The following is a 26,374-nucleotide window of genomic DNA, read 5'->3' on the forward strand; positions in this document are numbered from 1 at the left end:
GATATTTAGCAGCTTGAGGTGAGTTTCCTCAATGTGTTCATCGGGTCAAAGGCATCAATGCCGGCCCATGATTTATTATGATTATGATGCTAGTTGTATGTGTGACTCTGCATGTATGATATATGTTATGTATATCGGGTGGGGCCTGATGATTATCTTGTATGTCATTTATCTTTGTGATTCTTGCATGTGTTTATGTGTTTGTATGTATAACGGACGGGGCCCGATGTCGAGTGGGGCTTGATGACGGTCAGGGCCCATTATTTACTGATCGATCTGTTACGAGCGGGGCTCAATGGCGGGCGGGGCCCATTATATGTTTAATATGTATGGTATGTGGTGTTTTGGGGAACTCACTAAGCTTCGTGCTTACAGTTTTCAGTTTATGTTTCAGGTACTTCTGGATCGAAAGGGAAGAGCCCAGGATAAAATATTGCATCTCGCACACCATGTTGTTCCGCATTCTATTTGACTCTGATGTAACTGGATGATTTTGACATGCTAATTTCATTATGGTTTTTATGAAAATGTTTTGGATGATGGTTTATTTGTTATAAAAATGAAAATTTTGGATCAGCAGATCGAGCCTTTATTTGAGATATTCAGCAGCTTGAGGTGAGTTTACTCAATGTGTTCATCGGGTCAAAGGCATCAATGTCGGCCCATGATTTATTATGATTAGGATGTTAGTTATATGTGTGACTCTGCATGTATGATATTTGTTATGTATATCGGGTGGGGCCTGATGATTATCTTGTATGCCATTTATCTTTGTGATTCTTGCATGTGTTTATGTTTTTGTATTTATAACGGACGGGGACCCAATGTCGGGTGGGGCTTGATGACGGTCAAGGCCCATTATTTACTAATCGATATGTTACGAGCGGGGCTCGATGGCGGGCGCGACCCATTATATGTTTAATATGTATGGTATGTGGTGTTTTTAGGAACTCACTAAGCTTCGTGCTTACAGTTTTCAATTTATGTTTCAGGTACTTCTGGATCGAAAGGGAAGAGCCCAGGATAAAATATTGCATCTCGCACACCATGTTGTTCCGCATTTTATTTGACTCTGATGTAACTGGATGATTTTGACATACTAATTTCATTATGGTTTTTATGAAAATGTTTTGGATGATGGTTTATTTGTTATAAAAATGAAATTTTTGGTCTTAAATTTTGGGTCATTACATAATAATTACCCCACTTTTTAGTTATAACTTTGGTCCATTTTAATGGATGTTATAGATGTGATACAAATATGTTTACAATCTTTCCTTAATTCTTTAAAAAAAATCTTTTTTTTTATAAAAGTAAAACTTTTTAAAACAAAAATTACAACTTCTTTTAATTTTTTTTTTTGAACAAACATCATTTTTTGTCCCTGTATTTTTTTCTAGATTTGAAGTTTAGTTCTTAAGTTCAAAAAATTTCACAAATGGTCTTTGTGCTTTCAAAACTTTTGATGTTTGGTCTTTAAGCTTCATTTCATTAAGTTTTGTCCGTTAAGTGAAGGACATTTTCATCATTTCACTACTATATGAACAATTTATAAAGTTTTGTCTTATTTAAAAAAAATGAAATATAATTATTTAATATAAAGTCTCTCTCTCTCTCTCTCTCTCTCTCTCTCTCTCTCTCTCTCTCTCTCTCTCTCTCAAACCTAATAGCACCAACGGCTTCACAACCACTTCTCAATCGAACAACTTTCATCTTCCTCGTCTGCTATCACCCATCCTCATCAACAAACACCCACCACTCGTCTCCTTAACACCGACATCAATATCTCCACCATCATGTCCATCGTTCTCATCCTCAAATACACACAACAACAAAGAAGCATCAAAGTAGTACGATGCCCTACAGATTCATTGACCGGGAAAGCGTTTAAAGCCAAAATTCTCAAAGAAAATGGCGGATCTAGGGTTCTTTAATTAACACAAAGCATAGAGAATAGAGAAGGGAGAAGTTGTAGTGGAAAGGCGATGGTAGGAAGGGAAGATGAAAGATTCAGATCACGATCCATCAAAGGTTTATGGAGATTATTTTATGGGTGAAAAAAGTGAGTAAAACAAGGGTGAGGTTGTCGATTTCTTTGCACATAAGTTAAAATAAGATGAACATAGAAGATGAAGGTTTGGCATATAGAGAATCCAAAATGATGTCGATTTCTTCACTATATGTCTCTCTGTATTTGTGTGTTTTGATTTTTAGTGTATATGTGTGTGTTTTGTTGCGGGGAAGGGAGAAGGGGGAGTGAAGGGGGTGGTGGTGGATTCTTTCTATGACGTTGTCACTGTTTATTTGGTCTATGTATTCACCCCTTCCCCTTACTCTGCCCTTTCATTCATGTTTCAATTTCAGTTTCCCCACCTAGGATTTGTTAAGAAACTGATGATTCCTCCCTGCAATGTTTGTTGATATTGAGCGATGGGAATGACGATTTAAAAATTGACGATGAAGTGTTGATATTGAGTGATGGGAATGACGGTTTTTCTAAAGCAATTGGGTTAAAGTCGGATCTAAATAATAATCATTTTGACCGGTTATCACATTTGTTAGTCGGTTAAAAGAGGGTTATGGTGAACACAAATAACAAGTTAGATGGTATATTGCATAAATAAATTAAAAAAAAACAACAACAACAACAACAAATGTGAACAAAATCAACAGTTGATTAGCCTTCTGAGTCATTTTTCCAAAACAAAATGTCTCGTAAGATACATAAGTTTGGACAAAAATCTTACTTTTTAAATGTTTGCCAAGATACATGCTAGAATCTTTCATAATTATGTAATGCAATGAAGTACAATACATGAACACTATAAATATTCATATCATAATTAGTTTTCTTTTATTCCATACCAGAGCATGAATGGAAGAACAAATCAAGCCATGATGGTGCTTGCCATTGACCCGAGGGTTTAAGCTTACCTTGATGGACTCCATGAAATCCTAAGGGTTTAACTTTACCTTGACGGATTCCATAGACAACTACCATTCCAATAGTGTTTGTCATTTCCATTACCAGAGAGACCTGTTTAATTCATTATCTTTATCATATTCAATGCACAAAATAAAAGAGACAAATACATTCCAATGAAAACATGACCATAACAAGTACATTTTTTGCAAAAAAAAATCCAGTCTCTTGACTGAACCTCCAGTTTTTGTTAAACACAAGGACCAAATTTCTGAACCTCCAGTTTTTGTTGAACACAAGGACCAAATTTGTTTACTCTAACAACCAATGGAGAATGTTACCATAGATCACATACGAAAAACAAAACAAGCCCCTCAACGTAAAGATACTAAAATAATTGTCTGCAAAATAATGTTATTTTATATAAATCTCTATACCCTACAAAAAACAAGGATCTATTTAGTTCATCGGTACCAAATATTGTTTGTACATCTTTATTATAGTATATGTCATTGTCATTCCTTTTCCCATACTAAACAGAATTAAAACAATCGACATCATACTCGGTGAAAATCTGGAAAAAAAATATAATTGCATCTATCCACCCACACTTGTGAAAGAATACCAAAAAAAATTGCACTCAAAAGTTATAAAAAATAAAGAAAGGAGACAAATTTACATGCTCAAATGCTAAAGCTCCCTCTACTGGAGAAACATAAAGAAAGAATTCCTAAACTTGTAATGCCCATATCTAACACAATGATATTATATGAAACGGAAAGAAAAGAAAAGCACGAAAAAATGAAAATATTCTACAAAAGAAATGTTGGTGAGAAAGAGATATACAAACAAAACAATCAAGAACTCCCATGAGATCTGATGGAGGATATGGATTGTGCTGAAACAGACGCAGTTGGACTGCTTAGATCTCTTTCCCCATTTGCTATTCTTGGCTTCCCACTCAACCTATCTATTGCTTCTTGACTTATCTCACCAAACCACTCATCCTCAGGTAGTACACTGCCAACCAAAAAAAAAAAAAATCCTACCATTATTACTCATGTAATCATAAATATTTTTGATAATTTGTATTTGTAACACTCACGCATATGGATCCACTCCAGTTGCAGCAAAGGCTGCAAGTGCTTTAGATATGATTTCGTTCACCACTCGGTTTAAATTCCGCGATAGGTAACGCCCTTGCGCAGCAAACGACAGCACAAACTTCATATCCAGATAAAACTGCAAATTTCCATCGCATAACATAAACAAATATTCTATTTCTCACAAATACCCGTTTTTTAGTCTTTTGTCCATAATCATGATCATATCACCATGTAATGTACCTGTTGAAGACCAAGAGGACCTAAAGGCCTTGGTCCTTCCTCAATATCGTCCCAAAAAGTTTGGTCTTCTGAAAGCCACAAAATCACAGTCTCCGTAAGCCTCATAAACAACATTGTCGAAAAACGTTCCCTTCCAACAAACATTTCTGCTGCTATTCCAGACATCCTGTAAAGCTTTGCATAAAGTTCCTGAACAACACCAACCAATAAAACCAACACTTAGCAATTCTGATTTATATATTACAAATAATTGATTTAATATAATCTAAGTACCTGAAAAACAGGAGAAGGGAACCATTCGATTTCCTCAACATTTCCATCCATGTGTATGTACATATCAGCAGTAAGATGACTATCACCCTCTTCAGTGAAAATAAGATCTAATGCATGCTGCCTGCAGAAACTATCCTTCAATCTATCTACAATACCCGCAAGCCGTCTCTTCCATTCCCTTTGCTCAGTGTTCCGATTTTGCCCTGAAGGGCGTCTACGAGGGTCATCTTTGTAAATATTTTGACCTTGACCTTGTGGGGTAAGTTTCATGGCTGCACGAGGCAACAATTCATCAGCTAACAAAGATGCATTCGCAAGCAACGCCATTTGTTGGGCTTCAGTCTCTGCCATCCGGACAATTTTACCCCCAGACCCTTCGTAGCTTCCTTCTTCTTCCATGGACCCCGGGAGTGCTCGTATCAACATGCTCACATAAGAGTTAAACACCTGAAACAACCCCTCCAACATTTTCCCTCCCAACTGCATGCTCAAAAGCGGGCCCACATCCTCGAAGAAATCCTGAACCATCACATTGAACCTTTGAGCACTGCTCGAGAGCTTATGGTGTTGAGATGTTACGGATGTTGTGGACCTTCCGGAAAGGCGTGTGACACCTGGCGAATTGGAAAGATCCCAATCATCGGCTGCAGCTAAAGCAGCTGTACTTTCTTCGATTCGTTTTAGATTCGCATCGAGTGCTTGTTCGACACTCGGTCTAAAAAGTTTTAAAAGAACAGGACAAAGTGCTAACCCACGAGCTTCAAGCAATGTACAATGTCCTAAAGCTATTTGTACACATTCAGCAGCAGCCCTAAGTCCACCAGCAGCAGCAGATGAAGCTAACGCGTGTCTCTTCACAAGAACAGCAAAGTCCTCAACTTGTTTTGTAGCCCACATCACAAGCTCAGAGATATACGCAGGTTCTTTACCAAAAATAGCATTTGAATCCGTTGCTGTTTGTGCAATAACAGAAAAAACTAACTGTGAAATGGCAGCTGTGTAGGCTCCACCATATGAAGTGCTTGAAGGGCGAAGGTTCTGCATGTTGGATTGAAGTCTTTGGTAATGTGCTTGAAGGAGTAGAGTATGGGCGTGGGGCCCATCTCCTAGTTTTTTAAGGGCGCTAATAGCTGCACGAAGCTCACTGCCACGTGTTGTGGGTTGAGAGGCGGCTTCTGAAAGCTGATTGGCTAATCTTTGTCTGCATTCTGTTATGGCAGTTTGGAGGGAGGCTAAAACAACAGGACTTAGTGAATTGTTTCCTTTTGCTTCTGAAGCTATGCGTTCGCCTTCATCTAGGGTGGATAAAGCTTCTTCTACTCTTCTTTCAGCTAATAAAACATCAAGAATATCGGGAAATTCGATTAACCAATTTTCTAAGTCTGAAGGGTCTCTGTCTAGATCGGGAGATAAACCGGAACCTTCCGGAAGAGTGATGGATAAAGAATCGACATGGACCCCATCAGCTAGACCGTGGATTATGGTGGCTTGAGTGGATAGTAAGTTTCTTATGGACAGTAGTTCGCCTTCTAAATCTGATATCTCTTTTGATGTGCTGAAATTTTTTGAATTTATACCAATATTAGTTACCATTTTGGATTAAGATTATAAAGTGAAAGAGAGGACCCACCGTATGAATGCAGTATAATTAGCGTATACACTCCTTCGCATTTCCTCTGCAGAAGCTTTCTTTAAATCCAAAAGATATGAGCATAATTGTCTTATCTCCTGTGAATGAGGTACATGTGAGTTATATTGAAGCAATATATCAATAGAATGGAAGATGCGTTATAGTATGGGATTGAATAATTACTATTAATAGCTGAACAGCGAAAAGAAGCAGACAAATCGAACTTTTTTTGGAAATAGTTACGATCTTGACAAGATATTACGATTCTTGGTATAGCATATATCCATCACTTTAACACAGATTACAAATATGACTTGCAGTATTATAATGAGCCATGTCAAACAAACACGAACACAAGAAGCACACGGATACCTAATCAGATATATCGAATTGATATACATGTTGTAACAGATTAAACTAGTTGGAACTAGAGGGAGTGGATCCAAGTATCATATGGACCTAGTATTGATACATCTGATGGTGAAATGAGCATTAGTTAAAACTTAGAACTAGAAGGGGTGGCTTCAAGTATCATATAGACCTAGTATTGATACATTTCAAGGTGAAATGAACAATCTTATAATGATGATCCGAACCTACTAGCTGTTCTAACATGGATGAAGTCCTGGTTGATCATAAGCAGCTATCCTCACAGCAAATAAGGCCAATGCTCAATAGCACAACAATAACTAGAAATAAAGATTCACAAATGCGACTTTGAAGTATAGATGAATTGTTATATAGACTATAATTATCGAGATATTTTGAACTTGAAGAAAAAATATTCAGGCAACGTTATAACAATGGACAGAATACCTACAATTTCTCACAAAATTGTCCTAAAATTAGAATTGTAAGACTGCGCATGAAGCATTTTGGGCGATACTGACCTTCTCGTTCAAGGAATTACACTTGGAGTTGACAAAGCCATCGGCGTCGAACTTATCGGACTTGAATATGTTGAGATTTTCCTCGAGCTTGGGGCCGGTTTCCTTGGAGTTAGCTTTTACAGGGGCGCCTCCTCTTGACCGAGATGACAGCTTGGAAGACATATCGCTGAGTAAAAGAAGATCGAAGGAACGAGAATCTAGGGCTGGAATCAGATAGGTGTAAAGAAGACGATTATAAGAGACGGAAGTCGTTTGCTGAATGAATCAAAAGCTCAGATCTGAATTTGTGATGATTGTATGAGGGTAATGAATCGGCATCGAAGAGACAATTATGAAATGATGATGGATCAAGGATCAAAGCGGTGGCTGGCTACGCCGGATATCCACCTCAGAGAGAGAGAGAGAGAGAGAGAGAGAGAGAAGGTTAGTTGGTTTAAGACTTTAGACGATGTATCTGCAAATTATTGCTGGGTTTGTTTCATTTTATTTTTATTTTATTTTAGACTTTTCTCTTTCGCTTATTGAGAGACTGTTGTTTGTTGTTACTCGTTAGGACGATTTTTATTTTTTATTTTTCCAGTATTGCTTTGCTTCGAAGGATAATTTTTCTAGAGTTACGTTTTTATTTGAACTTTTGAAGCTTTTTAATTATTATTTTTTTAATTATTTTTATATTGATTTTGGTCAAATGAGTTGGTAATTGGTATTCAGAATCCAACCAATATTTGGTGTCAGTGAGTTGTTAAATAATACATATTCCATACTAAAGAAAACCTCGCATTTCATCAAAATGCAATCTGCTTGTAATTTTACATAGGAAAAAGTAACACACAAAATCCATTCAAAAATGACTACAAAATTTATTATTGCCAACATTTTTCAAGAAACAAGGCCTCAATGTTCAACAAACATGACCTTGATCAACTTCAGTAAAAATTGCAAAATGTAACATCTTCCTGCCTTCATTCATCAGGAGAATCCGACCGAATAGCTGTTCAATAGACAAAAACAAAGAGTCAGAAAAATCTATTCGAAGATATAAACAAACTATATTACATTAACATCAAAAATCAAAGCATAAATCCAATAAGAATTCATTAGGGATTAAGATGATACATGGGGAAACAAAGGGAATAATGATAAATCAAAAGGAGATGTTATGAAGATTAATGGCCAAATACATTAAGATATTTATGTGAAAGGGAAAAACCATGGAAAAAATAATGTATGTGAACTCTTAATAGTACATTGCTATTACAAAGCTGTTTCTAACCATGTATGTGATTGTGGATTAGCATGTGTGTGTTAGATGATTTCAGCTCGAAGAATAGCATCAAATTCCTAATGCTCAGTTTGAGTATATGGAATTTTAATATATGGAATTTGAAGATACAAATTTGCCCATTACCAAAATACAAAATATAGGTGCCAAAACATGGCTTATTGAGTTCAGGAAACCATATTATTACAATCCCAAACATAGAAAAAAATGCCAAATAGCCACCAAATTGACATAACAGCTATGGAACTTTTCACAATCGACATGGAAAAGCTCATTTCTTTTTCTCCTGATTCTTATAGGAAAGAGAGAATAACGGGGATCATGACATGATGGGAATGATCCAATAAGTTTATCATCTGTTGACATTAGCATAATTGCAGGTTCCAATTTGTGTAACCAATCATACATTTATAATCACAGAAAGAAAGAAATTGCCTAGACACAAAACTCCACCAGGATCATCGAATGAGGATTAACACAAGCAGAATATAATCAACAATAATCGCACCGTGGAAGAAACCCTAGATCTAGGAGACTTAGAAATCGAAATAATTGGGAAAAACTTAAAATAAGGATAGGAAATTACTAGGTTTCTCAGGTTTGCCATCGGTCCATTTGGTGCTGGAGAAATGGACCTTCTCCCGACTGATAGCTTCGGACTTGTAGGGTTCCTTGAGACAGTTCCTCACAAGGCTGGCACATATGTTCGAATACGATATATAAGTCATCCCGGCTGATCTCCAAAACGGCACAGCAGCGATTGAAGCCATGACAATCCTTCTTTCTTTTTCCGTAGATGTGTGTGTATATGTATATTTGGCCAACAGGTCGTCTGCTCGATCTCTCCCAATATCTCCGATAAATTGAACGGGGATGACTGCATCGAAATTTTGAGGACAAACCCTCAAGTTTATAAGGAGTCTGCTTTTCGACCCTTAATAATGTTCCGCACAATAACAAACCCTGGACTTTGAATTTAAATGATAAACCCTGGACTTTGAATTTAAATGATGATATGTATCATATTAATATCCTAAAATATCATTAAATCTCATTAAATGAACATTAAATGTTACGCATATGACCATTTCATTGGTTAGGATGATGTGTAGGAACAAAAAGTAGGAGGATATTTAATTTCTCTTCGACTTCTTCTCCAAAGATTAATGGATTCTTTTCACTTTAAATTTAGAATTATTCACCAAAATAAAAAAAATCTGGAACTCAAATATCATCATACAACCATGCTTTCAAATTATATCCCAAAATGATCATTTGGTTCGTTAACTATTCAAAAAGTTTGTCAATGTGAAAGATATATACCCAACTGAAAATATATATCATATTATGTGTCTTTGCAATTCAAACATCATGTAGATTTTTTACTGCAAACTCAAAACATGATATCTCGTTCTTGTTTCACAACTTAAGGAGCCAACTTAGGCGAGCAAGCGAAGAACACGAAAATGAAAACGTCATATGAAGATATGAAATAGTTTGATGAACACAAAGATGTAAATAAGATATGTTTACCTTAGAGGTTCGAGATAACAATTATTTACAATAGATTGTGCAAAACTATTCTATATCAAAAACTCTTACATCTCCACTAACTAATGCTCCTATATATATGCATCAAATAAACACTAGAATTGAATCATAAGTCGACGGTTCATAATTGCAAACCTAAGATTAAATACAATTCCGAAATCGGAACTACAATACTTAATTCGGAATCTAAGAAAAGACATTAAACATTACAGACACATACAACTAGACACTATCTATATCCGAACTCTAACAATCTTCCCCTTTGTGTCAAGTTGTTGTAGTGGTATTTTCTTCGGTTTTCTGTACAGTTTCAAACACTTTCGGAATAGTATTCAATAAAGTTTGTTGAATAACTATCCACCATTTGATCATGTCTGAAATACACTTTATATCTCCTTCTTAATTTGACTTGTTCGCTTCAGCCTTTGCAATAATTTGATTTAGAATATAAGTATAATACAAGTGTTTATCCCATAAGAACACCATGCAATGCTTTACCACTTCTTTCTCCTTTATCTTGTAAGCAATTCCCCATTGTTTATTTTCAATAAATCCAAATTGAAATTGATCAACTTCATCAGGAACTGTGAATGGTTTCAAATTTGGCTTCCGATTAAGAACATTTGCAATTTCATTATCCATCTTTGCAATTTCAAGGATATATTCCCGAATCATTATTCTTAAAAACTGTAATATGGGCCCATACTTCACAACATCCTTTCCAACGATATTGAACAATGAAATCCAATCATAAGGATTCAAGAATGGAATATTAGCCAACGAAAGTTCGAAAGTTCATGTAATGTCTGACCGTGACCTCTATAAACCTTCAAACCTAATAGAACTCTTTTATTTTTTAATTATTAAAATAAATAAATAGGTATTTTTTTTTAAAAAAAAAAAGAGGGATATATTTTTTTCAAGTGCAAAAATGGTCCCTTAGAAGTGAAAAGACAAATATACCCTCATATGAGAGGCACATGAGGGGTTAACAGCAACAAGTTAACGGAAGTTAAGTCTGAGGACTAATTCCACATACAGATCATTCCAAAAGGACCGTGAATCCAAAAAACTTGGGGTTTGGACTAAAACCCCAAAAAATTGCATACGACAAGGACCATTTTTGCAATTTTGTCTTTTAAAAAAAACAATAAACAAATAAAGTTGTTTTGAAAAGACTAAACTGCAAATTTGGTCCATGTGGTTATCAAAAAAGTGTGCAAGGAGTCCTAAAAGTTTCCGACTTGCACCATTGGTCCAAAATTACAAACTTTTTGTGGATTTGGTCCTTGAACAATTTGAAATGACTCTTTTACCCTTTCCATTTGCTTTTTCTATTTTCGTTATTAATTTCAACATTTAAATATTTAGAAAAAAATAAAAACTAAAATCCTACCCCACCCAACCAATCATTCCACCGGTATCCCCCTCTCTCTAGTAAACCTCTCATTCTTTCTCTCTATCTCCCTCTCTCTCTCATGCACACACATACACACACCAGTAACTCAATCATACGAGACCAAACCATCTTCCGCCTCTAGCCAATCCTTCACTGACGACCACTTAATATCGTGTATCCGAGTTCTTTACCCAATCGACACCTGGATTCTTCTCCAACTCTTTTGACGACATACATGGCAACTCTATGGGGTTGTGTGCACCCAATTTTACCCTTGATGGTGTACCATGCTTCTACTAGCTATTGGGTCGCCTGATTTATCTTCCCGAAACTCGTTTCTCCGATCACCACAAAAACTTGGTAGTTAGTAATTCTTTTTTTTTTTCAGTTTGTCAGGTTCAGTGAAGGGTCTTTAGGGTTTTTAGAGAGGGTTTATGGTTTGATTTCGAGATCGAAGATGAAGGCTTTAGGGTTTTCAAAAGCGATCAATGGGGTAACGGATGATTTAAGGTTTGATATTTCCAAGTGTTCTTGATGTTTTTATTTTGATTTTCGAAATAGGTTTGATGAAGAAACGAAGATGAATGATCAAATTGTTTCTTTGAAGAAGATGAATTATCGAAGTTGATAAACTAAGATGAAGGATCGAGATGTTAAAACATGTAATGATTTTGATGATTTTGTAATGGAGATTTAATCAAATTGATTTTTTATTTTGTGAAGATTGTAGTTTAGTTGAATTGTAATAGAGATTCCAATTCTGTTTTCTCTTTCTCTCTTTTTCTCTAAATCGATGATCCAAACCATCTAGGTTTAGTTGGGTATTTGTTCAGCTGGATTTTATGTTCTTATGTATGTGTGTAATTTAGGATTAGCACGTGATGGGTGGTGAAGAAAAAGATGAGAAGGAATGGAGAGAGAAAGTGGGGTATGATAGAGAGGGGTGGTTTTAATCATCGATGTTGGTGTTTTGAAAGGATGAAATTTTGCAACAAATATGTCGGATTCAAACAATAATAGTGAGAAAAATTTGGGTTTTTTTGCTTGAATGTTGTGTGTGTATGTGTGTGTGTGTGAGAGAGAGAGAGAGAGAAGAGAGAAGGTGGTCCCAGTTTTATTATTTCTTTATTTTTAATTAATATATTATTAAAGAAAATACAAAAAATACAAAAAAGAAATTAAAAGGGTAAAAATCGTCCTTTAAGGTTTTCCAAGGATCAAAATCACTGAAATTTCTTAATTTTAGGATTAAAACCACATAATTTTTTTAATTTTAGACCATAAGATTACCCCCATAAGTGCACATGGACGAGTGGATCACACATTTTAATTAAAAATAAATAAATTAATATTTGTGGCCTAGGCCACATGGACGACCCAGGTTCACAAAAGTTCACCAAACTTTTTCTTGCCATGTGTTTAACAATGAAAGGGTAGTTGTATATTCTTTTTTTAGATTTAGATTTTTAGATAACGGTTATTATCTTTAAAAATCCAACATTATCTTAATAAAAAAAATTAAAAAATAGTTAAAATACTAAAATTCATGATTTTTTTTCTCTATAAATAGAGTATAATATTGATATAGTTCATATCTCATCTTAACTCTTCGTTTCTAAACCTTTTTTATTTATTTGATACTATGGATCCAAATTTCGTTTTAAATCTTGACGGTCCTCAAGATTATCAAAATTTTCAAGGTTATGAAAGCTCTCAAATATTTCCAAATCTCAATCAATTCCCTGTCACTGAAAATATTCAAACCTCACAAAATACCGGAAAAATCCAAGAGGCGATAAATAGGATGCTGATGAAGATATCACTTTAATGTTAGCATATTGCATCGTTAGTGAAGATAAGCATCGTGGAAAAAACCAAAAGAAAACATCAATATGGGCACAAGTGAAAGAGCTATAAGATGCAAATCAAGCAGAAAACCCAGGAAAGTTTGGTAATAAGAACATAGCTTAAATGAAAGGTTGTTGTAAACAACTTAATGAAAGTGCTGGAAAATAGGTTGGTGTTAATCGAGAAGCATATAGAAAAAGAAGAATTGGAATGAGTATGAAAGATGTTGAGAATGAAGCTCATAAGTTATATGAGACAAGTGGAAGCAAGTTCAATGACATGATTCTTTTTAATGAGGTTATGTGTAAGCATCGAAAATGGGATCTACAACTAGATCATGATGCAACACGATCACATCCTAAATATGAAGTGGATGATGAAGAAAGTGGTGGTAGCACAAAAAGATCAAGGTCTACTAAAGAAGGAGACTATTGTGTCCAATCCAACACAGAAGGGGCAAGTATTGGTGGTTCAATAATTAAACGTCCAACAGGTAGAGATGCATCTAAAAGAAAAGAAAAAGGTAAGTCTTTAATTGAAGTTGTTGCAGAAATTTGTGTGATGAGGCTTAGTATAGATAGTGAAGTAGAAGTAATGAAAAAAAAAGACTCGGCTTGGATCAACAAAGGGAGCAAAAAACGGATGAAAGGGAGCTAATAAAGATGCAGAGTTTGCATTTGAACACACTCCTACAAAAGGAGCAATTGTCGCCTGAAGAAGAAAACATGAAACGTTTTCTAATGTGTATGTTTTATGGAAACTAATTACAGTTTAGTGTTGTAACGTCCGGTTTCTGGTACGCATTTATTTACAAATTATTCATTTTTATAGAGCTACTCAATGAGTTGGAAGCCCCAGACTCGTCGAGTAGATTTGAGTCTTGGATACGGGATTTCAGCCACCTACTCGACGAGTCAAGAGCCCTTGACTCGGTGAGTAGGTCTGTCAGAGTGAACCTCTAATTTCGGGGTTTTGCACCCTATTTAAGCATCTTAATCTCCACCCCTTGGCCTCATTTCCAGCCTCCTTGTCCTAAACCCTAATCCACGAAACCCTATAGCTTTATTTGAGAGTGTGATCCATTTTGAGTGATCTCTGTGCACTTTTGAAGCTTGTGGAAGAAGAAGATAGAAGGCTCAAAAAGGAAGGAGTAGATCCAAGAACTACACTCCATTTGCTGCATTTTTGGTAATCAAGTCTCTAACTTGATCATTCGTTTCTTAGATCTATTTACTTCCATTTTTATGAGGGTTTTGGTTCAAGAACCTTGGTCTTTGGGATTTGGACGTCCAAAGTGACTTACATTTTAGATATGGGATCTAGAAGGGGTTCCATGGCATAAAGATGCAAACTTTATGACCATGGAAGCCCCGTGCAATCTTAAAAGCGCTATTATGGTCTTTTTAGCCCTAAAAGGCCATGCATGGAAGGAAAGCTTGGAACTTTACGTGTCCAACTGATGTCCAAGGCCTAGATCCATTTTAGTGTGCTTTGGTTTAAAATATTATGGATTGTGGACCAAGATCTATGTTATAGAGAGTTAGGGTTTGAGCTAAACCCATATAGAAGGACTAATAGCGGGTAAAGTTGGAAACTTTACCCTTATAAGTGTATTCTCAGTGTGTAGGAGAAGTATGGAGTTTAGATCTGAAGGGTAGGAGATTAATCCATTGAGATGGCTCAACCAGACAGAGGAACTCGGCGATTCCATAAAGGGACTCGATGTGTTTAGTTAGTTTGTCCCGTTTTAGCTTCAGGTAGAACTCGCTGAGTTGGTGAAGGGATTCGACAAGTTAAATCAGTAGATTGCGACTGTGAGTAGCCTGGGAACTCGACAAGTCAGGGAGAGACTCGACGAGTTAGATCGCAATTTCAGGTTCTAGGACTCGACGACTTGATGGAGCAACTCGACGAGTTGGGTCAACCATAATATTGAATTTGACCCAAGCGTTAACTTTGACCAGGGGTAAAATGTTTATTTTACCCTAAGTAGGATTATCGGATTTTGATTAAGTGTTATTATGAAATTGATAGCCGGGGAGTCGTCGGAGCAGCTGTCAAAGATTCCCCACATGAGATTTCACAGCTAGTATACGAGGTGAGTTTTCCTCCAGTAGGACGAGTCTAAGGCACCAAGGCCGACCCGTATATGCATGTTTAGTAGCCGAGTGTGGGAGAGGACCGTGTCTCTCAGTTAGTCGAGTGTGGGCAGGGCCTATATCTCGTAGTTTAGTTTGAGTATGGATATATGATTGATTGATAGATATAGCTATAAATGTTGTCTGTGTGATATTGGTATGTATGTTTAGTAGCTGAGGGATCACACACACACTACAAGTTCCTTGGTTTTATCCTGGCCCCTCTTGAATCGAGTATGGATCCTCTGCTTTCAGTAATGCGGGCCCATACTACCTTCCACATCTATCCGTACTTCCTCAAGAGTTGCCTTGACTCCACCAAGTCCCTTTCACTACTACTACTACTCCCAACACTAAACTCATCCTAGGCTTACCCTATGGAAACCTCAGACCTAACCAGTCCTCAGTTGCTGAAGGTCTCCTTGTAATGCCAATTAGTCATCAGTTGAATACCATCACATGTAACGAGGATCGGATAATCCTTTGAGTAGAGGACTCATCCCTACAACGGTTAGGACTCAGACAAGAATTGCACAATAGGGTCAAATCCAGCACTCTAAGATTATTCAACCCTGATTACATGTGACTTAACGTATTCACCTAATAGCTAACTCCCATCACTCGGAGTCCCACAAAGCACAAAGCAAGCAACATTCAGACAAAAGGAAAGTCTAACCATAACACAATCAAGCAATCATATTCACATATCAAGAATCTGTACTAGCATTCGATCTAAGTTCATATAATCAGGCATAACCTAATCAGGCTACCCTACCACTGTCTAACCAATACTAGCATGCAACTCAACAATCACATATAATAGGAATATAAGGCATCCTTCCTAGATCCTTATCCTTAACTAGCATGTTGATCACATAATCATATCATAACATAAACTTGTATGGGTAATTTGGGAGAACTTACTTGAGCTCGGCTGATTGCATGCACCACACCCTTTTTGTCTTTTCAAAGTCCTTTTTCCTTTTTCAAAATCCTTTCTCTTTTCAAATTTCTTTTTATAAAACGATTTTCTTTTGAAAATTTTCTTATCGCGTCCTCAGTTTGAGTTCAGTCACACCCGAGAGTGTGCCCGAATCCCTTAAACCAAGGCTCTGATACCAACTTGTAACATCCCAAAAACCAAGACCAAAAATTTCTTTTTAAAACATTAATAAAACCATAAGTATCAAATCATTTCAATAATAACTAAAGATTGATATATCAAATTAGAGTATCATTTCAAAACATGTTCTAATTATCAGAGTAAAAACATCTCAGGCTAAAACTTCTTGGTGTGTGTCATGCGATCATCCCGAGCTCTTTCCTTCACTACCGGAAGTACCTGAAACATAAGCTGAAAACCGTAAGCACGAAGCTTGGTGAGTTCCGCAACCTATAACATACCACATACGCATAACCATATACACATAACCACATACTTGGCCCCTGCCTGCTGCATCGGGCCCCGCCCTGCATCAAGCCCCGCTCGGTATACAAATATGTCTCACTTAGGCCCCGCCTATCTCTGGGCCTCACACGCTAAACACATACATACAGTCAAATAACATACTAGTACATAATAATCATACCCTAACTGTACCCTGATCTAAGGCCTCGCCTAACTTGGGCCCCGCTGGTGGTTACCGAGACCAACAAAATAAATGCCCTAAATATTACACACTAAAATAGTGTATAGTGGTAAAGGGATTGTATCCAAGGAGATTGGTTTAATTTAAATTTCTATGTAAATCTCTTTGTTAAACACTTGCAAAACAAAATTAAAAGTAAAATGGGTGGGGGGTGTTTAATTCTTTTTGATTGTTTGACAAAATTAAAACTAGCTAGAATGAAAATATGACAAGTGAACAAGTAAATGTTTGGATTAAATTCAATGAAGTAAAATTGGTTGATTTTTAGGTACACCTCATGGATGATGACTTAATGGAATAACACTCGTGAATTGGTTTAGCTTGGCTATAGCAATTTATAAACACAAATTGCCTCAAATCTTCTTAGAAATTAAAATGGTTAGAGGAGCTCTTAACACATTTCCTTAATTGAAGTCACAAAATCAATGAAGAATAAAATCTTGTGAAAATCAAGTAGCTTTAAGTTATAAGAGTTACCAAGTCCAAAAGATAATCAAATGCTTACATTATCGTTATGGAGGAAACATTTCCATGGTCTAAATGAAATGAAAACAAACATATAAACCATTTGTTGCTTACTAATTTGAAGATCCATTACTTAACCAAGAAATTAGTCAACAAAAACAAGCATTCATTCATCCAAGCTCATGATCAAAGATAAATAAACACAACAAGAAGTTTAACTAGAAAACATTTCCATAAATCTCAAACACAATATAATAATAAGTCTTCAAAGCAACTAATCATCCATGGGTTAAACCCTAATCAACCAAATGAAAGTTTAGCCAAGCATGACCAAGGTAAAAGAAAAGCAATATAGTTTAGTGGTACCAAACATTGTCTTAGATGCAAGATGGAAGGAAATTACACTATTCTTCCAAAAATCCTTCAAATCTTCAAACGCTTTCTTGAGAGAGAATGGTCTATGTTCTTCAAGTGATCCCCTTCAATAATGGCTCCAATCTCCAGCAAAAGGGAGTTGATTCGGATTCAAAAAGGTGCCAAAAGCCACCCACCAAACTTCCACAAATAGATTCAACAAGTCAAAACCCGGAATCAACTCAACACAAGTCACGCGGACCGCGTATGGGTCCACGCGGACTTGGTCCATTGAGCATGCAACCTAGCCCAACCTTCAATTCTTTAACTTCAGTCCACATGCATAACTCTTTCGAGCCCATTTGTGCCATTCCAAAGCCTTCTAATGATTGATCCAATACTCCTTCAATTTTCTTGTAGCTCGATTCTGCGTCGCCTCATCATCATCCTTGTTCACAAATTAAGTCCGAATTGATTTCTTCTTTATGCAAGCACCAAGCCCAATCGCACCACTCCAAATCCACAAGCAAACCGTAAGCCTCCATAAGTCCCGCATCCTTCTAAGCCACTAATAACAAAAAGTCTTCGATAAATCCTGCAAATAAGCTCAAAAGACTGAAAGCACCCGGTAAAGGAGAAAAATAACAAAAAGAGAAAATATGCATGAAGATTAATTAAAATGAGATGGTTTTAACTAAAAATAAACTACGGAAAGAAGTAATAAAATGAAGCTATCAAATCACCCCAAGCTTGAACCTTACTTGTACTCAAGTAAGACAAGACTAAAATGAACTTGGGATGAACTACCCTAAAAATAAAAACAATGGATAGAACCATGGAACCTGTTCAACGTTAGTCAACATGGTCAAAATTGATCTCGCTGCTATCTAACAACTTTTTCATCCGATGACAATGGGACCATAAACCACAGCCAGGACAACTCCTCTAGATGAGTAAGGAGGGATGGTCACGCAACCTCAATGGAACATGCATACAATGAAGAACATTTGTAGTAGGTAGAAAGCAACTGGATGGGCTCAGGTGGATCTCTTCTTTAAATGCACACTCTGATATCACGTCTTCCGGTTTCTCTCATGTGTAACTAGGTTTAATCGCTCGGGCACCATTGTAGGAATCAGCTCACTTAGTGTTGGCCCAAACCTCCCGTAGTATCCGACTCGACAGTCTCCCTAACATCACCAATTTGCGAAAAACAAATCGATCTAAATACAATAAAACAAACCTATACAAATGAATATCAAACGCCGGGTGACCAAAATGTTGGAAAATTTTGTTCAATAATTGAACCAGTCACCCTTCTCAGATTTCTACAGCTGGGAATTTGCCTGCCGTTTTTTTAACTAGATAGAAAACCCCTTTTGACTCAAAATTTGGTTCCCGAAAGTATGTAAGTGGAACCGAATGGGTAGAAATAATAATCCGAATGGTCTAAGTGTGAAAATGACCATGTGTGGAGCGTAAATATGCAAGATCCTTTTCAAACTTTTGATTTTCCAAAAATAAAGAAAATGCCCTAATGTGGGCTAAAAGACTCTCTAAAATCCTAAAAAAATCGCGAAAAAAGATATGGTGATGTAAAGAGACCGGATATGGATTCTACTCGGGGACAAGCACCAGTGTTTCATCCTAACAGTTCAAACATGATCAAGTATGATCCTCTCGGTGGTTGTGACCGCAAGGCTAAGACATCCATTGCTATAATATATCTTATAGTCGTTAGTATTGTATGCATAATTCTTAATGAAAACTACCTGGCCATGATCACCTACCTTTTTAAGCCACAATCATTTGATCCCAAGTATGAAATCCCAAACTGTAACTAGTGGTCCCGGTTCGATGTGTGAAATAGCAACAAGATCCTGGACCAATAATGATACAATAACTATGAACCTGTTCCATGGCATCCAAGAGAGGTGAGAATAAACAGAAAACAATAATGCATGAATGCTAATGCCCTAAGCTAAATGCCATGCAAAAATAAAATATGAAAAAGAAGAAAATAAAATCTTTTTGGGGTTTTATATAAAAAAAATGAATGCAATTTATACTAAAATGCTATGCAACCTAATTAAAATTCATGATAAATTAAAAAGAAAAAGGAATACCCCACCCTAAGCTTATAAATAAGCATTTTTGTAACGACCCAATTTTCACGACCAAAAATTTTGTTTTAAAAACATTACTTTAGAAAATATTAATAACTAAAAACATTGTTTGATCAACCATAACATAAAGTGAACCATGTCTGAAAACCAAAACATACAACTAATCAAAATATCAGAATATCAATCCCAGAGAATCTCGTAACTGCGAAAACAAGGGAGTGTGTGTGTGTGACATGCTGCTACCGCGCCGGCTCCTTTCCCCTAGCTGAGGAGGTACCTGAAACCAAAACTGAAACTGTAAGCACAAAGCTTAGTGAGTTCCCCCATAATACCCCATACCATGCAACATATAACAACCAATGTTCAGCTAGGAGTTACGCGCCTTGCCCACACTCGGGAAGATACGGGCCCTGCCCACACTTCGCTAGCCGGGAGATACGGGCCTCGCCCACACTTGAGAAGATACGGGCCCTGCCCACACTCGCTATCTGGGAGATACGGGCCTAGCCCACACTCCAACCTCGGAGAGATACGGGCTCTGCCCACACTCAACCGCTAACCCATAACATACAAGTATCACGCAGACAACAAGTATAATCAACTCTATCATATTATCACATATATCATACTTAACTAAACCCAGAGATACGGGCTCGGCCCACACTCTAATACTAGCATCTCATCTACACGGGTCGGGCTTGGTGCCTTAGACCCGTTCCTACTGGAAAGGAAACTCACCTCGAAATAGTTGCTGGTCTGTGTGGGAATTGATCACCTACTACTGCTGCTGCTGCTCTAGAAACCCTCCGGCTGCAATTCCCACAATATACTCAATCAAACAATGCTCACTGACCTTTGGGTAAAATGACCATTTTACCCCTGACCTTGCCCTAAGTCAAAGTCAGAGTCAACTTTCAGTTGACCCGACTCGCCGAGTTGGCTTTCCAACTCACCGAGTCCCTACGCAAACGACTGCCCTGAATCCCGATCCTACCTGTCGAGTTAGGCGACGACTCGACGAGTTCACCTTCTTAACCAATATTCAAGTCCTTCATCCCACTCGCCGAGTTATATGAACAACTCGTCGAGTTCATCTTCATTCGATGAACACTTAAGCTAAGACTCGCCGAGTTGTATGAACAACTCTTCGAGTCCATCTTCACCCGAAGAACACTTATGCTGCGACTCGCCGAGTTGTATGAACAACTCGCCGAGTCTGTTCTTGATCTAAGGAGATTGCCTTGAACTCGCCGAGTCAGGGCATTGACTCGCCGAGTACCTCCATAGATGAGTTAGGCTTCCGACTCACTGAGTCACACCCCGTGACTCACTGCTCACTCGACACTACGAAAAGGGGACAAACTCGGAGACTCGCGAACAGACTCGCCGAGTCATATGAACGACTCGCCGAGTCATATGAATGACTCGCCGAGTCGTTGCCATGCACCCACTAAATACACAGATTTGCTCGATTCCAGTCCATGCCATTCACAGATCTGGATTTTTAGGACACGAATCACACGTAAAGTTTCCAACTTTACGTGTGGATATTCACCAATATGGATTTTAGGGCTCAAAATGCGTCAAAAGGGTAGATCTAGGGTGAACAAGCAACATGGGGCCATAAAGCTAACAGATCTGAGCTCCTGGAGCTCAATCTTGCCTAGATCTAAGGGCCAATCAGCCTATTACGAAGTAATTTGCACAAACAAACTTGGGGTTTGGCTCAAGAATGACTTACATGAGGTAATAAGCATAGAAACAGGGGAAAACGGATTATACCTCAAAGGAACTGCTGAAAGAGTGCAAAGATGCCTGGATTCCTTTCCTTCCTCTTGATCTACTTCCCCTTCTTCCTCAAAACCTTCAAGAACACACACAATAACCTCAAACTCTCAAGGATCAAGCTTAGAACGAGGGTTGGGAGCTTCTGGGGAGATAATGGGGGCTGGCCTGGGCGGATAAGTCCTTTAAATAGGGTGCAAACCCCTGAAACTTAGGGTTTCATCCAACAGTTGTGACTCGCCGAGTCCAGGATATGGACTCGCCGAGTCGCCAACTTAAACGTGTCCCGGGTCCCGCATCCACTCGGCGAGTCGGACCTATGACTCGCCGAGTCCAAGGCTAAAAGAAAGGAAACACTCAAATAACATTTACGTACCAGGAACCGGGTGCTACAATATTCCTCAATGCTTGGTGCGAGGTGAAAGTACCTAAACTAGGGGATCGGGAGGGGGATACGGGTATTGGGGGTAGGGGTAATGGTAAGGTGGAGGGGGATAATGATGGGTGGGTGGAGGGTATGGATAGGGAGGCAAAAGTGGGACGTTCTCAAAATGGTTTTGGGATTGGTGCCACCCCCACATATGGTGCATTTCCTGGGACATGATTTGGTTTGAGACACAGAGAGCCTCAAATCACTCGGAAAAATTGGGGGGAGGGGGAGCGGGTAGTACCCGGGAGGGGCTTGTAGCTGGGCGTGCTATGGACCATGGGTGGGCTCATCTTTGGGCTCGTCATCCACATGCATCTCGTCATTATCTTGATCCTGGAGCACATCCTCATCGACTGACTGAGTGATGGTCCTCGCGAGTCTCCACTGAGTTCGATCGTGGAAGGTGAAGTTGGTGACTCGAGGGTCGGGAAGAATGAGATATCCGACCCCTTGAGGACAATAACATGTGAAACTGCTTCTGTTCCTGCGACGGATATGGTGCATGTTTATGAGAGTGCGCTCATCCAAAAGATTTTTGCTATCAACAGACTGGTATTCATCAGGAAGCTCGATATCAAGACTGCGAGCCAAAAGGGTGACAAATCCCCCAATGCAAATATCACCAGACGTTTTGGTTCTCATGTGTGCGCATTTATGGAAAAAGAACGAAGCAAAGTCCGGGATTGGTGGGCTGTCATGTCTCGTCATACACCAAAGGAAGAAGAGCTCATTTTTGGTGACCTGGCCTGCTTCTTTGCGGGCAAAAACTATACACACCAAGATGCGATGGGCAATACGGAGGCACGGGTGAATGATAGAGGTTGCTTTATCCTGACCGACACATGAAAAGATACTCCCGGTGATTTCCATCCAAAAGGTCTCATGATTGAACTCAGCAAGTAGGACGTCGAAGGCAAGCCCAAGATGTCGTTTATCATTGCAAAATCGATGTACCTTCGGTCCCCTAGAAGTTAGAACGCGAATTTTCTTTTTTCGCTATCATACCTGCAATCGGCAAGAAACTCTCTAGTGGGGAGCTCGTAAGTGTGTGCCATGAGGTTGAGAAGGTTTTCCTACCCAATGTTACGGAACAATTGGATGACCCCTTCAAGAACCCCTAATGATATGAGTGTGGGCCTGCACACGAACTTGGTGGATGCAACCTTTCTAGGCAAGCTCTTCGTGTAGTTTTCGGCTGCCTTGGCATCCCAAAATCTTGGGATATCGGGAGCATCGTTTTGATTTCTAGCCGGGGCCTTGCCTCGGGCAGCAGCCGGACGCTTCCTAGATGTGGACATGGACTACCTGCACGAAAAATAACCACTACACGAACCACAATCTCAACAAACGATATGTCAATCCCAATCACCAACTAACTCTCTATGGACTTCTAAAGCAGTTCAACAATCAAAGCAAGAAATAATTCCTAAACTCATTTGATGCAATAGCATATGAATGGTTGTTCAGAGACATGCATCTTGATCAATTAAAATAAAGGAAAGAAAGTACCCGTTTTCGTTGAAAGTTCAAAATTTGTTCGCGAGAATTCGGGATTTGAAAATCTTGCAACTCTCCACCCCAAGCTTTAAGCTTTCCCACGAGAAGCAATTTACTGCGAAAACCTGACGAATCCGGCAATGGCTTGAAATTCCGGAGAAATTTTCCAGTGAGCTTTGAGAGATATTTTGGTGGGGTTTGTAGCCTTGTCCAAGAGGAGCACAATGGTGGTGTCGGAATCGCGAGAGGTGGTTGGAGTTAGCCGGAAAACGGCTGGAAAGTGGCGGTTGAGTGTTGGTGGCGCCCCGAGATACAACAACAGATCAGACCGGTTTTTTAGTGGGCTTTGTAGAGCTCGGAAATTGGTGAAGAATGGCGGTGGTCTCGCGAAATTCCGACCGGCGGTTTGACAGGAAACTGAGTTTTAGTGGTGGAGATGGAGGTTCTCTAATGGCGGTTAGGGGAAAGGGAGAAGAAGAAGTGGGAAGGAGAAGGGTCGGCTGGTGTATAAGGGAGTTTTAATTTGCGGTCAAAACTGGGTCAACTTCGGTCAACAACTCACGCAGACGCGACTGCGAGTACACACGGTCCGCGTGAATAACCTCGAACTTACATTGTCTTGCATCGTTTACACGCGGATGAATCTTAGGGTGATACGCGGTCTGTTTTAATAAACATGCGGACGAAACCATGAGTACACGCGGTCCGCGTGAATTTCACTGAACTTGTTCTGTTTGCTGATGTTGGACGCGGACATTTTGAGAAACAATACGCGGACAGTTGTAATAAACACGTGGACTGCCCTTGGAGTGCACGCGGTCCGCGTGAGTTGGCTTGCCATTTTTCCCAATTTTGTTGCTCTTTGACCAATACGAACACCGGGTCCTCAAATCCAACATTCTTTTATCGCAAGAAGGAAGAAGAAGAGATGTTAAATGCAAAAATGGATCATCTACGACATTTATTCGGAACTAGAAAAGACGAAAACTTTTAGTTTTCCAATAATTCCCCTCTTTAACATCTTTGGCGACACGTGGTTCCCTTTTGATTTTTGTACACCGGGGCATCCAATTGGATGACATCTAAGACATTTGCGTTAAAACCTTTATAGAAAGCTTCCAATCGATGCCCACTGACTTTAAAGATTTGCCATGTTTCTTCACTTTGGATCTCAACTGCTCCATGCTCAAAGACTTTTAGCACAACAAACGGATTTATCCATCTTGAAATCAACTTTCCAGGAAATAATTTCAATCGCGAATGATAAAGCAAAACCCTATGTCCCGGCTCGAAATGTTTGCGGGTAATGGACTTGTCATGGAAAAACTTTGTCCTTTCCTTGTAAATCATTGAGTTTTCATAGGAGTCATTTCTCAACTCCTCCAACTCTTGAATTTGAAGCTTCTTATGCCTTCCCGCCTCATCGATGTTGAAGTTGCATTGTTTGACCGCCCAAAATGCACGGTGTTCCAATTCCATGGGAAGATGACATGGTTTTCCAAAAACCAACCTAAATGGGAACATTACTATCGGGGTCTTATACGCGGTCCGATAGGCTCACAATGCATCGTCAATCCTAGAACTCCAATCTTTTCTTGAAGGATTCATGGTTTTCTCAAGAATACTCTTCACCTCACGATTTGAAACTTCCGTTTGACCATTCGTCTGGGGTAGTAGGCGGTTGAGACACGATGGGTCACGTTGTACTTCTTCAATAAAGACTCCATCATCTTGTTGCAAAAGTACGTCCCCTATCACTAATCAAAGCCCTAGGCACACCAAACCTCACAAAAACATTAAATTTTAGAAAGTTGATAACTGTTTTGGCATCGTCCGATCTTGTGGCTTTGGCTTCAACCTACTTAGAAACATAGTCAACCGTGAGCAAGATGTAAACGTTGGCAAACAAAACGGGGAATGGGCCCATGAAATCAATCCCCCATACGTCAAAAAATTCACAAACAATGATTGGATTTTGTGGCTTTGATTTTTTTGTGAAATGTTCCCCGTCCTTTGGCACCGTTCACAACTTTTGCAAAACAAGTAACAATCACGCGACATGGTTGGCCAAAATAATCCACACTCAAGTTTCTCAAATTCCGACTAGGTCCGAAGTGTCCCCCACAAGCAAATTCATGACAAAATTGCAAAATAGATTGATACTCTTTTTGGGGGTACACATTGCCTAATGATTTGATCGGGATAATGTTTCCACAAATAAGGCTCATCCCACACATAATATTTTGCATCACTTTTCAACTTGTTTTTTTGAGCACGTGTGAATGTGTCGGGATACCTCTTTGTGACCAAAAAGTTAACGATATCGGCATACCAAGGAGTAGATTGAGTGAGGGAAAAGAGATGCTCATCCGGAAACTCGTCCCGCAAAGGGAGAGGAGTTTCATTTGAAGTGATCCGGCTTAGGTGGTCGGAAACAAGGTTCTCGCATCCACTCTTGTCCCGGATTTCCAAATCAAATTCTTGTAACAATAAAATCCACTGGATGAGTCTAGGCTTTGCATCTTTCTTCGTCATCAATTACTTAAGAGTTGCGTGATCCGAATACACAATGACCTTGGTACCAAGTAGGTATTGTCTAAATTTCTCCAAGGCGAACATTATGGTCAATACCTCATTCTCCGTAGTAGAGTAGTTGCTCTGAGCATTGTTTAGTGTTCTCGATGCATAGTAGATCACATAGGAGGCTCTTCCATTCTTTTGACCCAAAACGGCGCTTATGGCATAGTTGCTTGCATCACACATAATCTCATATAGGAGATCCCAATTT

The 26,374-nt window shown here is 38.7% G+C and overlaps 3 protein-coding genes across 3 annotated transcripts; all 3 read right to left on the reverse strand.

The window, feature by feature from the left end:
- Nucleotides 1-3,534: 3,534 nt before the first annotated feature.
- LOC145054551 (exocyst complex component EXO84B-like) lies at nucleotides 3,535-7,524 on the reverse strand. Its single transcript, XM_079002778.1, has 6 exons — nucleotides 7,063-7,524; nucleotides 6,173-6,270; nucleotides 4,543-6,097; nucleotides 4,270-4,458; nucleotides 4,029-4,165; nucleotides 3,535-3,943 (listed from the first exon to the last, which is right to left on the reverse strand). The coding sequence occupies exons 1-6, from the start codon at nucleotides 7,222-7,224 to the stop codon at nucleotides 3,781-3,783; spliced, it is 2,304 nt and encodes a 767-aa protein (XP_078858904.1). The 5' UTR covers nucleotides 7,225-7,524; the 3' UTR covers nucleotides 3,535-3,780.
- Nucleotides 7,525-7,823: 299 nt separating this feature from the next.
- LOC145054552 (ATP synthase subunit epsilon, mitochondrial-like) lies at nucleotides 7,824-9,224 on the reverse strand. Its single transcript, XM_079002779.1, has 2 exons — nucleotides 8,931-9,224; nucleotides 7,824-8,053 (listed from the first exon to the last, which is right to left on the reverse strand). The coding sequence occupies exons 1-2, from the start codon at nucleotides 9,112-9,114 to the stop codon at nucleotides 8,025-8,027; spliced, it is 213 nt and encodes a 70-aa protein (XP_078858905.1). The 5' UTR covers nucleotides 9,115-9,224; the 3' UTR covers nucleotides 7,824-8,024.
- Nucleotides 9,225-24,600: 15,376 nt separating this feature from the next.
- Nucleotides 24,601-25,110, reverse strand: LOC145050593 (uncharacterized). Its single transcript, XM_078998816.1, has one exon. It carries the CDS (start codon nucleotides 25,108-25,110, stop codon nucleotides 24,601-24,603), a length of 510 nt encoding a protein of 169 aa, XP_078854942.1.
- Nucleotides 25,111-26,374: the final 1,264 nt, after the last annotated feature.

This window comes from Lactuca serriola, chromosome 5 (assembly GCF_051521515.1).
Source record: "Lactuca serriola cultivar US96UC23 chromosome 5, Lser_US96UC23_V15, whole genome shotgun sequence".
Taxonomy (NCBI): domain Eukaryota; kingdom Viridiplantae; phylum Streptophyta; class Magnoliopsida; order Asterales; family Asteraceae; genus Lactuca; species Lactuca serriola.